Source organism: Zalophus californianus, chromosome 6, assembly GCF_009762305.2.
Source record: "Zalophus californianus isolate mZalCal1 chromosome 6, mZalCal1.pri.v2, whole genome shotgun sequence".
NCBI lineage: Eukaryota > Metazoa > Chordata > Mammalia > Carnivora > Otariidae > Zalophus > Zalophus californianus.
Genome location: NC_045600.1, coordinates 60,819,006 through 60,834,566, shown reverse-complemented (window position 1 = coordinate 60,834,566; position 15,561 = coordinate 60,819,006). Strand labels below are relative to the sequence as shown.

At 35.4% G+C, this 15,561-nt stretch overlaps 1 protein-coding gene across 12 annotated transcripts in view; it reads right to left on the bottom strand.

The window, feature by feature from the left end:
• The window catches only part of RALGAPA1 (Ral GTPase activating protein catalytic subunit alpha 1), a 253,551-nt gene that overhangs the window by 85,918 nt on the left and 152,072 nt on the right, over positions 1–15,561 (bottom strand). For all 12 annotated transcript variants that reach the window (XR_003515516.2, XM_027568751.2, XM_027568756.2 and 9 more), the window contains 4 exons: positions 13,604–13,738; positions 13,018–13,201; positions 4,257–5,121; positions 1,854–1,925 (listed from right to left, as the gene is read on the bottom strand). Coding sequence is in view for 11 of the 12 variants with exons in the window: in XM_027568751.2 (XP_027424552.2) it covers positions 1,854–1,925; positions 4,257–5,121; positions 13,018–13,201; positions 13,604–13,738 (1,256 nt within the window). In the remaining variant the exon portion in view is untranslated. The remainder of the gene's footprint in view (positions 1–1,853; positions 1,926–4,256; positions 5,122–13,017; positions 13,202–13,603; positions 13,739–15,561) is intronic.

Genomic DNA, 15,561 nt, shown 5'->3' with positions numbered 1-15,561 from the left:
AAGGTTAGGAACTATTGTTCTACCAGACTGTCTTTTACATAGGAGGTCAAACATTTGAATTGAATCCTCAGTGAGGTTAGATTAGAGATGATCTTTTGACTATAATGAAGGGCTTAAAGAACAAAGAAGGTTTATAATAATTACTCTGAGAAACAAAGTAAGAAGTAAACAAGGGATAAGAAATTTGCCAAACAGTAGAGAAGGTATTGCTGAAGTAAAGGAGCATGAATCTACAGTAACTCTCTATATCACACTGGTTTGATCATTTTCTCTAGGAGTAGAGAAAGTAGATGTTAAGAATGATTTGGATCAGGGGCGCCTGCATGGCTCAGTTGGTTAAGCCACAGACTCTCAGGTTTTTTTTGTTTTTGTTTTTTTAAGATTTTATCTATTTATTTGAGAGAGAGAGAATGAGAGAGAGCACGAGAGGGAAGAGGGTCAGAGGGAGAAGCAGACTCCCTGCTGAGCAGGGAGCCCGATATGGGACTCAATCCCGGGACTCCAGGATCATGACCTGAGCTCAGGTCATGATCTCAGGGTCCTGAGATCCAGCCCTGCATCAGGCTCTGTCCTCAGTGGGGATTCTGCTTGAGATTCTCTATCCCTCTGCTCCTCCCCACCCAACTCACACGTGCGTGTGCTCTCTAATAAAATCTGAAAAAAAAAAGAATGATTCTGATCAGAGGATTGATTATAGTCATATATATATACATATATATACTTAAGTGGAAGAATAGTTTTGAGGATGTCAGAAATGGCATTTTTAGAGCTGACAATGTGCGAGTCTGCTGACAGGACAAATGAAATCAGAGGTGGGTGGCAGACTGACTGTGGGAACAGAAAAAGCAAAAAACTGGAAACATAAAAGTATAAAACACCAACTGACTAAGATGTGAGAAAGTGAGAAATGGATATTAAGTAGGTTGTGGATTTGAGATCTCAGAAATACAGGTATTCAAAGTATTGCTTTATTAATGTGTTTCTAGTTATATTGCCAAAAAACCCCTATCCATAAATTTTATTTAGAGTCTAGACAAGAAAGTAACATATATACATGTCAACCTTACAGAAATTCCAGTTAAGTAATATTTTGCAGTTTCTAGTACTGGTTTCCCAGAAGTCTTGTTCATATACTATACATCAAGAACCTAGATACCATTAAAATAATGATATAACAAGATTTTACACATCAAAACCCAAATGTAAACAGGTACATATCCAAGAGCTTAATGAGAAATCAGATTTATAGCAATATAGTAACCTATATCCATGTTCTTTGCTCCATTAATATTTTTTGTATGTACTAGCCTTTTTTTTTTTTAAGATTTTATTTATTTTTTTGACAGAGAGAGACATAGTGAGAGCAGGAACACAAGCAGGGGGAGTGGGAGAGGAAGAAGCAGGCTTCCTGTGGAGCAGGGAGCCCGACGCGGGGCTCAATCCCAGCACCCTGGGATCATGACCTGAGCCGAAGGCAGATGTTTAACGACTGAGCCACCCAGGTGCCCCATGTACTAGCTTGTATTCACCAGTCATTTCACTTGAGACCTCCAAGACTAATCAAAAACGGTATATTTGGAACGTCTAACTATGGGAAAACCAAAGGACATTTTTTAAGTTCAGTTAGATTTCTGCCATCAAAAGAATTCTGAAATGCATTAAAAAGGTATAAACCATTCAAAGATACCAAACATTTTAATGCAGCCCTGCATTTTTTTTCAAAAAGATTATTTAAAGGTATAAGTAAATCAAATGTTTCTGTTCAGAAAGTCAACAATACAGTATTATTCACACATAAATAAAAATAGCTGACAGTTGCTAGTTATAAATCTGAAGGTCCTCCAACAACTTACCACTGTCTTGAATCCAAGTTCCTAAGTTCTCTAAGTAGTTTCTCATTTTTCTTCAAGAGATGAAAGCTCCTCCTAAATAGAGAGATTTATAAACATTTTCATCACCTTTGCAGTGAATGACATGACAGTCCCGGAAATACTTTCCACTCTACTCATGCAACTTTTAAACACTTTTCTTGCTTTTCATACTTCTAACACAAAGGAGAACAGACCCTAAAAGAAATGTAAAGAATAAATGTCATTATTTCTACCAACGCCCTCATAGATTTCTGTCAGTGGATCATTATTGGTAACTTCAATTTTTCCTTGCAGATGCTGTGAGCTTCTCAAACTCATATCCAGAAAAATGGATAAAAGTACTTGCAGGTTCCTTCTCAAGAGTTTCCTAAAATATATAAGAAAGTTGCTCCTAATGAGAAATAAAATATTCACAAAATCTAAATCATTATCAAGTAAGCATATGTAATCCAGATGGAATTTGCTTTCTTCCTTATGTTACCTTACAGGTATTTTTTACACTATGAAGCAATGTAGACATTTTACCAAATACATTCTTTATGTGCTAAATACGTACAAATTATATTCATGAAATCAATGCTTGCTGTGGTAAAATATAGCTTCCCACCTTTAATTTTTCTCAAGAGCCAATATACGGACCATCCTACAGCAAGAGAGAGTAGAATGTACTTACACGAGTGGCAATTACCTACATTTGGACATTCCATAAGGCAAGCTGTATTCCTGACATGTCTTCCCCATAAAGCAGAGAATACTCCCTTCTAATAAATGGAAGGGTTTAAATTAAGATTATAAACACTAGTCAAGCAAGTAGAACTCCATTTCAGTGCTTCACCTGCATTTAAATTACTTTAAGATTTATTTGTCCAGTGATACCTGAGTTCCCCTCCTACTATAAATTGAACAAAAACAATAAATAATGCTGTGTCTTCCACATCCCTACAGCTTTTAGTATCACAGAAATTTAAAAAATAAATGTATAATGATGCTTTATACTAGTGTACAATTTGGTATTTTATGTACATTATCTAAATTCTCACCATTATTTGAGGTGGGAGTTATTTCCTCAACTTATAGCCTGAAGCTTAACAGTTAAATGACTCTAACCTGGTTCTTCTGATTTAAATCTAATGCCTTTTCATTTAACTCTTACCCAACTTACATGAATACTTTGTGTTAACTGCAAGCTTTTTGCAACATGTGTAAGAAAACAAAATTTAAAAAAATGAAATACAGATTCTTTTCTTGATTTGATGATAAATCTTGAGTTAACTTCTCTGATACAAACAAGAAAAGTTCATATTGTTATTTGTCAAAAAAAACCCCATTAGGCTTATGTGACATAATAAGAAATATGTATTTGGGCTCTGCCCCAGTTCCTGACACAGAGCTCCTAAAACTCTTGTTATTTCCTGAGCAATGAAGGTGACAGGAACATCTTACATAGAGTTCCTAAATCTCTTGCAATTTCCCTGGTAATAGGAGAATCTTTTGTTCTGATGAGGTGATGCTTGGTGGGCTCCTGGATAACTTTAGGATGGGGCTTGGTCATCCGGAAGCACAAACCATGATTAGAAGCTTGGAACTTTCAGCCAACCCCTATGGGGAGGGGAGACTGGCTGGAGACTGAGTTAATAATTAATCATGCCTTTGTGAAGGCAATCCCTAAACCATGAGGTTCAAAGAGCTTCCTGGTTAGTCAACTCAATTCAATGTGCTGGGTCGGTGGCGGACCCCAACTCCACAGGAACAGAAGCTCCTGCACCTGGGAACCTTCCAGACTTCATCCTATGTACTTCTCCATTTGTCTGTTCATCTGTATCCTTTAACTACCTTTTATAATAAACTGCTGAACAGAAGTAAATGTTTTGTGAGCCATTATAGCTAATTATCAAACCTGAGGAGGTAGTTATCTGATTTATAGCTAGCTGGTCAGAAATATGGACTTTCAACTGGTGTCTGAAGTGGGGGGCAGTCTTGTGGGTCTGAGGCCTCAATCTGTGCTAACTCCAGTTAGTGCTGGACCTGCCTGGTGTGGAAAACCCACATATCTGGTGTCAGAAGTGTTATAAGAAAAAAAATTTTTCCTATTAGCTTACGTGAAGGTTGGAAAAATGAGATTTTTTTTCAATTATATGAGCTGTAATTTCAAAGTCAGAAAGTTCTACTAGTCATTATGAAAATGTTAATAGTTAATTTATTGAGTTATCTTTTTATTCCCTTGAATCCTGATATAACTCAGTCGTCTCAAAAAAAAAAAAAAATCTGTCCAAAAGCCAAAGAACTAATTGGTAGATAAAATTTAGTGGGGAAAAGAAGAGAAACTAAAATGCCTGACCAAAAGATGAATAAGACTAATGTTAAAAAAAAAAATTTTATTCTTACCTTTTGTCCCAGGAATTCATTCCCAATATACTAAGAAGCAATCTGCAATAATAAAATGCTGACTGAGGCTTTTGAGGTGTTGGTTCATCTTGCTCCACAGCTTTCATGTTTAAGTCATTAAAGTGTTTCTCAACAAATTCTTTTTCCTCTGTGTGCTGCTTAAGGATTGCATTAATAACATCATTTTCCTGTTTTTCAGAAATGCACACAGGTTGTGGAGCAGGAATATTAAGTGAGATTCCAGTTCTCTGTAAGCATTCAGGACTAGTTATACCTAAATACTGCAAAAGCTCATCAAGAACATCTTCTTCATCTCTTATGGTATCCCAAGTTGGTACAGTTTCTCTAAATCCTCTTTTAAACTGGAGGGAAATCCCGTCATTTACTGTTATATCTTCTAAGCATTCATTAGATGTAGGAGGCTCTTCTGGCTTCTCTTGGCGAGACAATGAAAGTACGAGCGATGTAGGTTCTGACAAGCCACTCACAGGAGGTGGTCCATACAGGATAGCAGAATCCCATGAATATTTTCCGGAGAGATCACGTACTATGATTCTAACATTTGAATTGGCTGATGCAAGGCCGGCAGATAAACCTCCTCCGGGTATACTCTCTTCTGATCTGATCTGGATACAGGACACTAAGGTTGTATTGTTCAACACAAAGAACTGGATATTTGGACTCTCAAAGAGTTCAGGAGAAAGTTCAGTACTTTCACTGTAATGATTGTCATGATTTTCACACACCTGACTTGTTAACATAGCAGGACCACCACTCATTGGATAATGGCCCAAGTGATTTACCAGATGTGTAATAACAGTGCGGGCGGCTATAGATATTAATCCTTGTTGCATTTGAGTTTTCACTAGAAATAAGAAATATAAGTGAGTGGGAATACTGCTGCTTCCTAGGAAGTCAGGTTAACAATGAAATTATTAGACAACAAATGGAGATTTCCTCACATTATCAAGATCATATTAAAATATTAGAGTAAATATGAATATTTCCAATTCAGATTCTGTACTACAGGAATGATGGCAAAGAAGAAAACTCTCTTTGATGAAGTTTTGTTAATTTTATGAAAAAGCCCTTTTTCAAAATTTTGCTTATGGAGTCATAATTTAAACTTAAGTCTTTATATGTAAATCATACTTTAAAAGAAGGATCGCAAGTATTATAAATCACCTGAAATCACTTAGTACACACATTAGAAAGCCAATGAAATCCAAATGATAAGTTTCTTATGAGTAAATTCAGAGAGACAGCATGCCTTAAATGTCATTTAATAATGGCTTTTATCAATGATATAAAAGTTTCAGAGAAAAGTAATCCTTCACTAAACTTTAGTAGGAGTCAGAATCAATTAAAACCGCGAGTTGGTATAGCCAGTATATGCCACAAAAACTTTATTTTAAGGGAAAGCAAATTTTATGGGCCTGCTTATGTATTATATTTTTGTAAGATACTCTTCTGGGTCATTGTGACCTAGTCTGAGCAGTTAGGTTGTATGTAAGAAGCATTTTTCCTTCCTTCCTTAAACACCTTAGGGAAAACAAACAGATAAAGAGGATACCCATATGAGTAATTTTTTTAAAAAAAATCATACCAAAGAGTAAAAAAAGAAAACTCAAAGAATATAGCACTCAGAGGCCTGAAATGTCAGGACCTCAAGAGGAAAAGGGAAAAAGAAGGCAGAAAACACAGAGAATAAAGGGAGGAAGGAAGAAGTGGAGATAGACAATAACTTGTCAAAGCCCACTAGCCAAAGACTGCCAGTGTGATCCTAAGTAGGGCTGATGTGGAAGCCAGTTCTGAAATAAGTGGTATCAGGAAGTGGAGACAGTTCAGTGAGGATTATCTTGATACTTTTCATCCAGGAGACAGGGGAAAAGCTGTCATTGGTAAGGAAGTACTCATCATTCACGTTAGGATGTTTAGTTGCGTGTTTGTATGTTTACTGTGTTCTTGTCTTATGTAATTATAGACATGATTACAGAATGACTGTGTCTCCATAATGTTCTACCATAGTCTTAAGAGTGATCTTGTCTGAGTATTGTTTATATTCTGAAAGGATTTTAATCATTTGGGAATACTATGGCCTACCTCCCATAATAAGTCTACATTTGATCTAAATCTAAATCTAGATTTGATCCTGATGATCAAAGCATTATCTACATGTAATAAATTCCTTAGTTTTAAGTGTACTTTGTGATGTATTTTGGTGACTATACAGAACTGTGTAACCAGCCAACATAATATATAGTAAAATTCCCACATAAAAAAGAATAAATTTTATTTTATGTAAATTATATCTCAGTAAACCCTTCTTTAAAAGTTTATAAGGACAGGGGCGCCTGGGTGGCTCAGTCGGTTGAATGGCTGCTTTCAGCTTAGGTCATGATCCCAGGGTCCTGGGATGGAGCCCCACATCAGGCTCCCTGCTTGGCAAGGAGACTACTTCTCCTTCTCCCCCACTTGTGCTCTCTCCCTCTCTCTCAAATTAATAAATAAAATCTTAAAAAAAGAGTTTATAACGACATTAGCTTGTGCACTGCTCATATAATACTTAAAAAGAGGCAAGAGAAAAGAATAGTGTTACATTTTCAAGGCCACAGCCCTGAAGACTGGAACCAACACACTGGCTACAGGCAGAGATCAGCAAAAACCAGCAGCTGTGCCATTAATAGCAAAAACATTTTCTTCCATTATTCCAACTCTAAGAAAGAACAGTTTTCTCTGGCCTTTGGTTGATTTTGAAATGTTAGAGTATCAAAATTTTAATCTTCCATTATCAATCAAGTTTGTTACTATATACATATGTATATGAATATTTTTCAGTTTACTTAAAAAGTTCCAATTACATTGAGTTGTTCTTCAATTATAAATATGGCTAGTTCTGAAAATCAGCTATTCAACACTAGATAACACTAAATGATTAACCTTAATTCAATCCTACATTTTTAAGACCATATGCAAGCCAAGTAAAAAGATATGTCACTGTATGATGAAAAACAGAGGGGTGGCTTGAATCTAGTGTCTGCTTTCCCTTCCCTCATAACAGAATTTAATGAACGTTCACGCCTTACACACAATTTAGCCAATACCTGTCATTTTGAACATGAGGACAAGTGGGTACACGAGTTAAGGGATTTATCTGCCATAGAAGAACAAGGCTGGTCTTTTGCTTCCCAGTTCAGTGTTATTTCCATCTTTACCACAACTCTAATTTTCATATTTTTCTTTTTTTAAAATGCCGCTTTCTTTTGGCAAATCACTGTGACATATGGAAATAATGAATTCAAAATTTATTTTTTCTTTGTATAGTAACTTCAAAATAGTATTTAGTGTAAATTACCATATAAAAGGGCGAGATCAATTGAAAAGCTCATTTAAATAAGACTAAATCACATTTTAAATGGTAATAAAAAATCATAAAGACATTAAAAAATTTTTTGATGTATGAAAAAAATTTTGTTCTTTTTCCTTCTTCTTTCCTTTTGAGTGATAACCTTAAATAGGTGACTTGTTCTACGCAGTGAATCTTTTTTGCAGAGCATTTCTGAAGTGAAAGAATGTAATTTAATAGAAGCAGATCACAAAACAGAGACAAATTCCTGACACTGTCTCTCGTCTGAGCTGTGATCATGGACAAATCACATACAACACCTTAAACACCATTTTTCTCTAAAAATAATACAAATTTCTTATAAAGATGAATTGAAAACTCATATAAAAAATTGGATATAACAGAAGCAATATAAATCATTCAATTTTGAGGGCATTATAAGTAACACAGGTTTTATGAGTTCCTTTTTCAAACTTATAAATAAACTGCAAGAACAAGCCCCACTCTTTACCTACAACAAACCGCTAAGCCCAGGTACCTGTCCATCCTACACATCCTCTTCTCAAAGGAAGAGATAGTGGGAATGAAGTTCAAATGAGCTTGTTCACAAATCTGTCATAATTATTAACACTGAGAATACTTAAAAAATATATTTAGATTTTAAATGTAGGTAACAGCATTTTCTTTCCTAAGCTGCTTCTCTTCAGGATATATATAAATATGAGAGGATAAAAATATCTCAACTTGTTAATTGGGCAATTTTATTTAGATTTTTTTTTGAGTTATAAACTATAGAACGTATGTATCTCTCTTCTACATATCTATTTAGATATAAAGAAAATACATGAAATTCTCTAAATATTCAAAATGAAATTCTAAATAACTAGCTTTATGAGAAAATGCAACATGAAGGTATCGATGCTTCTAAGGCTTTGTGTAACTGGCATTCATTTAAATAAGTCTATTCAGGGTTGTCATTTCAGATTGTCAGATTAAACAAACCCTACAGCATTTGCAGCAAACCCATAATTACAGATTATTATGGCATACAAAAGCAGCAAGACATAAAAAGCTGCAGCAATTCATTGCACCGTAATAGAACATGCAGAGGAAGTTAATTTTGGCAAATGCTTTAAATATTAGCTTTGCATAATATGTATAGGTGAAACTATAATTAGGACAGAATGAATCCTTTGGAGCCTTTCACTCTGACCCTGCAAATGATGACTTTTTGCTAATAAGACTACTGCCATTTGACAAAAAGCCAACTTTACTACCTTGCTTTATTATTTAGTGAATTTAATAATTACAGCTACTCCTGCCAACAGTTCTCAAATCAGACTTGTTCAATCCAATACTGAGCTTATTAGGGACACTCTATGTTTAGAAACCTTTGGCCAAAAAAGTACTTGAAGATGATGAAGCATGCCTTAGAGAAGGGCACAGTGATTAGTCACTTTGCCACGTTAAAAAAACACAACAACACAGCATGTAGTCACTACAGACCACAGAATCACCTGCTGTTGGCCTACAGCTGTTCCTAAAAGGGTCTGCATTTGTCTGGTCTTTTATATCTTTAAGAAAGTCCAAGGGTACAACTTAATACATTTAGAGAATAATACTCCAAAGAGTATTTGGTATCAATATAAAGTTCTCCTATTTAAATCTTTACTTTTGTATCTTCTCCAGTGATTATTAATGGTATAGATTTTGTCTGAAATACATTAAAACCTCTCTTTACATAAGTAAACTATTTATTTCACTGTTTAACAAGTGCGCTATAATACCCTCAATCAAACTTTATCATTTTACCCTAAAAAAAAACAACTAATCTTTTCATATAACTTTGTTTTCAAGTAAAATAAACACTCCTTTTTACTATACCAAATCTAAAGAAATAATATGTAAAGTTGCCTATATATCAATTATGGTCTAAATTATTTTGCTATACTATACTTCCCACAGTATATCTTTACTATATCTGAGATAAAATTTATATCTTACATTCCTATTTCACTTGTATACAGCTGACCCTTGAACAATATGGGGTTTAGGGGTGCCAACTGCCCCCCATGCAGCTGAAAGTCCATGTTTAACTTTTGACTTCCTAAAACCTTAACTCCCAATAGCTTACTGTTGACAGGAAGCCTTACCAATGGCATAGCAGGTGATTAACACATATGTTGAACATTATATGTATTATATACTGTATTCTTATAATGAAGTAAGCTAGAGAAAAGAAAATCATAAGAAAGAGAAAATACATTTATAGTAAGAAAACAAACAAAAAAACCCAAAACCCATGTGTAAGTGGACCTGCACAGTTCAAGCCTTGTTGGTCAGGTCAACTGTATTTGTGTTTTGGACAAACTATTAGCAACTCGTGGTCAACCCCAAACTCTAGCCCTATTTCTCTGATGTGTAACTTCCTATCTTCACTTGCATTCTACATCACCAATCCATTATCATGGCCACATCTTAGATGTCTTAATCATTTATAACTATTCCACCTTTAAAAATCAAATTCCTCCTTAACAGCTTACTCTTACCACAATCAACTAATCTAGTGATTTTCCCATTCTGTTTTGTAGAACCCTTGGAGAATGCTTTTGGAGATGGACAGAAGAGAAGTCAGTAGGATCCCAGGCCTCCACCCTGCTGCAGCTCTACTTCTAGAAGTTTTACAAATTGGGCTTCCTTGTGAAATTTATTTTATGTAAAACTCCTTGTGAAGGAGTTCTACTGCTTAAAAACTCATTTTAAAAACTACTGTCTGTAAGACTGTTGAATCACAGACCTGTACCTCTGAAACAAATAATGCATATGTTAAAAAAAAAAAAACAGAAGATAGTAGGAAGGGAAAAATGAAGGGGGGGAAATCAGTGGGGGAGACAAACCATGAGAGACTAAGGACTCTGAAACAAACTGAGGGTTCTAGAGGGGAAGGGGGGTTGGGGGGTTGGGGGGATGGGCTAGTCTGGTGATGGGTATTAAAGAGGGCACGTTCTGCATGGAGCACTGGGTGTTATACGCAAACAATGAATCATGGAACACTACATCAAAAACTAATGATGTAATGTATGGTGATTAACATAATAAAAAAAACCAACAAACTGCTGTCTTAACATACTGATGCTCTGTGATTGTAAACCTCAGCTGCATATTAATCACCTGCAAAGCTTTAAAAAATCCTAGCTATCCCAAAACAAGATTTCAAAATCTCTATGGATGGGAACAGAGCAGCAGTAATATACAACTAAGACTGAGAATCACTGTTCTTTTTTTTTTTTTTTTGAGGGAGAGAGAGTGTGTGAGAGATGGAGAGAGAGCACAGAGGGAGAGGGAGAAGCAGGCTCCCCACTGAGCAGAGAGCCTGTTGCGGGGCTCGATCCCAGGACCCTGAGATCATGACCTGAGCTGAAGGCAGCCACTTAACCGACTGAGCCACCCAGGTACCCCTTGAGAATCACTGTTCTAACTTATTACCAATATCTACGTTATGATTCACTGGATCATTCCATTTTCTTCTAACTTATAAGACATTTCCAAGCATCAGTTTAATCCTCACCAAGCCTAAATTCCATGGCTAAATCATATAGGAATACTCTAAAAGCCATAGTTCCCATGTTTTTCCACCACATCCACCTTACTGAATGCTGACTAGTACAACCAAAACTTTGTAGTTTCCATTTTCTGTTGGACTCTCAATAACTTCTGCCAATTCCCTTATTTTACTTCCATTTTCTTCTTCTTTCTGGGTCAGGATAAGGGCTAATATTAGCACCTATACTTTCTAGCTCACTCTTCAGGAACTTCACCATACTAATGATCCCCTTCTCATCTTCCTTCTCAGCTTATAATTAAAAGTTCAATTCTCTTCATCCTTAGAACTCCCTTACCCCTGAATTATCCTTTAGCTCACCACTGTGTTACCACTTTTCTTTTTACACAGTCAAGCTTCTATAAAGAGTACTTTTGATAAATGGTTCTATTTCTTTAACTACTCCTTGCTCCTCAACCAGCAGCCATCCACTTCTCCCTCCTACTTCTCTGCTGAAATTAAAGCAGACATATTTTTCAGCCTTTCTATATCTGACCTATCACTTAATAACAGTGCCCAGTCTTTTAAATACCCTTTTCATGTTTTTATTTCTGAGAAATTACTCTCTCCCAGTTTTCCTTCCTTTCCAACTTTTCTCAGAACACACACAAACACAGGCATGCACGCATGTGTGCGGACACATGTACACACACACACGAATAAATATTCCTAACAACGACCTCTCTGCTATATCTGACATCTGCATATACAACAAACTGCCTGCTAGTGGTCTTCATGTGTATAATCAACAGGCACCCCAAACTAAACCATTTCCAACACTGCCCTCCTCATTTTCCCTCTCAAACCTCTAACCTTTCTCATATTCTTGGTCTACTTTGTGGGAAATCTAACCAGTTTAAGCCTTTAGCAATTCTTGTTTGGCGTACTGCAATAGCCTCATCCATGGTCTCTCTGCTACTGCGTTAACCTCCCTAAAACCAATCTAACATACCAAAGATCAGCAAACTCTTTCTGTAAGGGGCCAGATAGTAAAAATTTTCAGTTTTATGGACCACATGATCTTCGCAACTGTAGAACACTACTGTTGTTGCACAAAAGCAGCCATCATGATATAAAAATGAACAGTATGGATGTAAATAAAACTTTATTTACAGAAACAGGTAGAAGACATGGGCCATATAAAATACTGTTTTCAAACTGCTCTTAATACTAAATTTATCATGTATATAACCTTCTTAAAAACCCTTCAATAACTGCTGGTTCCTCTGGGCTACCTCCATAATTCTAAAATGTAGTTTTACTTTTATACTCAGATTTATTTATTTACATCTTTCCCTTATATCAGAAAGTAAACTCTCTGAATATAGAAACAATGTGGCTTAAAAAAAATGTTACTGAGTTCACTACCTATCAAGAACTATGCAAAGGGTTTTACACATCCTATCTTATTCAGTACTCAAAACAACCATGAAGGAATGAATATTATTATCCCCATTTTACAAATAAGGAAACAGAGCCATTTAGCTAGTAAATGAGAGTTAAAATTCAGTACCACATCTGTTAGGCTCCAAAGCTAAATCTGTTATTCCATTATATAAATTCTACGATGTATAAAATATCAAAAAGAACTTATCAGAATAACTTAACTAGAAGTATAAATGGAATGTCATCACATATAATCTTAGTAACTATGTTTCTGAAGTTATTTCTTAAAATAATTTGGTATAATATACATGATGAGGTAAACAACTACAAAGTAAGATATATAATCTCCATTATTTCTACCTATGCCCTCAAATCATATTTTGAGAGAACACAAGAAATAATATGGTCCTGAAGTGAATTCATTTTACCTTCTGTCACTGGCTGAAGCTTAGAAGATCGTTCTGAATCCGGAGAGTGCAGAGGTTCAGGCTCTTTTAGACTTTCCAAATGCATAAAAGGATCATAATCTACAGATGCCAAATCAGAGAGGCTCATTGGAAAATACCTTGGATTGCTAAAACACTGAGCTCCATAAACACACCCATGTAATACCTGGAAGTATGAGGGAAAAACATAGTTTTCCTTTTCAGTGAAGATAAATAAAAGGGAAAAAAATGTCAACTGGTAATATAAGAGCTTGACAAAATTTTTAAGCATTTTAAAACTTAGTTCTTCAATCAAGGTAAATTTAATACTTCCTAAAAAGAAGAATGAATAAAATTTAACTAATGATTCTCACATTCAACAAATATTTGACTCCTTTCACAAATCTGCAGTGAAACAACTGTGTCTTGTAGGAAGAAGTTTTAATTATCCTTAGGTCCTGTAGGATAAATCTACATTCTTAGAAAATACCTAGCTCTAAAAAATAAGAATGTAATGCTAAGAAATGTGATTTCTTTCAGTTTTAAAAACTGTTGGTTACCAAATAAACAATAAAGCAAACAAGTTGACCTTATAAATGCAATTGAGGACAGATTTTTCTATTTTATCATTTTCTGCTCCTGTAGCATGGACTGGTTGGAGCAGTGTCTTTAGAGGTAAGGCCATAATCCAGTCCAGAAGGCACAGAAGTAAGGACACCACCAACTGTAACAAGAACAAAAGACAATTATTATTGTAAACTCATAAAATAAGACCTTAATATTTTTAACAGAAATTCACCAACTTATTTTTTGTCTTCCAAAATTTATTTCAGGAACTATCAATCCTAATTCTACTATGAATATTTACTTAGATCTGATTCTAAAATATTGTATATGAGTATTATTGTGGGTTTCTTCCTTATATTTTAGAGCCAGTACAATGAAACCTTAAACATAATAAAAACAGGACTACCAAAATTACTTTAAAATTACTATAAAAACACTGAGCTTAGGGGCACCTGGGTGGCTCAGTCATTAAGCGTCTGCCTTCGGCTCAGGTCATGACGCCAGGGTCCTGGGATTGAGCCCCGCGTCGGGCTCCCTGCTCAGTAGAGAGCCTGCTTCTCCCTCTCCCTCTGCCCCTCCCCCTGCTTGCACGCTCTCTGTCAAATAAATAAATAAAATCTTTTAAAAAAAACAAACACTGAGCTAAAACGAGGACATCAATTAGTCGACTATTTAAAACTGTTCAAGGAATGCAACACAAATGAAAGGTTTGAGTTCATAATATATTACAATCACTTCTACATTCCTTTTAAAGGACAAAAAGAACCAATAAAACATTACAAAACTGATATCGTCAGTACAACCAGAAAATAGAACATCTAAACTTCAAATTATCTGTAGGTAGAAAGTACAAAGCAAATCCCAGCAAGCTTTTCCCCACTCCCCCATTCAAACTTCCATGAAGAGCAAGGGCAGTTTGGGAAAAACTGTAAAAGAGAGAAAAGAACTAGGTACAAACCTAAAAATCAAGCCAGAAAGAAAAAGTCACCCTAAGTGTGAGAATACTGTGGTTAAAAAGGACTTAAAAGTACACACACAGGAAAGGTAATGTTTTGGGGGAGAAGAATTTTTAAGAGGGAATAGGGAGACATCCTGTGGAAATCATGTAGTAAAAAGAAAAAGCAAAAGAGAAATTTAAGACTTAAATTTTAAAAATTGTGGACGTGCGGCACCTGCGTGGCTCAGATGGTTAAGCGTCTGCCTTCAGCTCAGATCCTGATATCTAGGTCCTGGGATCGAGCCCTGTAGCGGGCTCCCTGCTCAGTGGGAAGTCTGCTTCTCCCTCTCCCTTTGCCTCTCCCCTACTTGCGCTCTCTCTGTCTCTGTCTCTCTCAGATGAATAAAATCTTAAAAAAAAAAAAAGGCTTAAAAAATTGTGGACCTACAACTTCTTAAAAAGCATCATCCAATAAATTGATGGTCCTTTAATTCCTCTCCTTAAAAAGACAATAAGCACACTATACTTTGTGGAACTACCAGAAGAGGGAGCTCTTGAAGTAGGAATCTTGTAAACCATCCCAAGCCACCAATCTTGCCCACAAAAATGAAGCAGTCTTCATCTATATAATTATAAAAACAAAAAATGAGAATCTAAGCAATTCAGCTGATGAAACCCCCACACAAAAAACACAATTATGAAGCAGAAGAAAACTACAACATTCTAATCTAAATTAGAAATTATCAAACAGCATTTAGATATGGGGGACAAAGAAAACCCCATCTTAAATCAGAAATCAAAAACTAAGAAGAAATAGACCAAGAAAGGAAAAATCGTTTCAAGTCAGGAAAAGAAGTAAAAGGACAAAATTTAGAAATGAAGCCTAAATTATAAGGTGCCTAAGGAAGAATAAATTTGAAAAAAACAAAAATAAAATACAAATAAATAAATATAAATAAAATAAAAATAAAATAATACAGGGCACTGAAGAACAGTGGGGTAACAACTAAAAGAATAAAAATGAGATTTAGAAAAAGATAAAA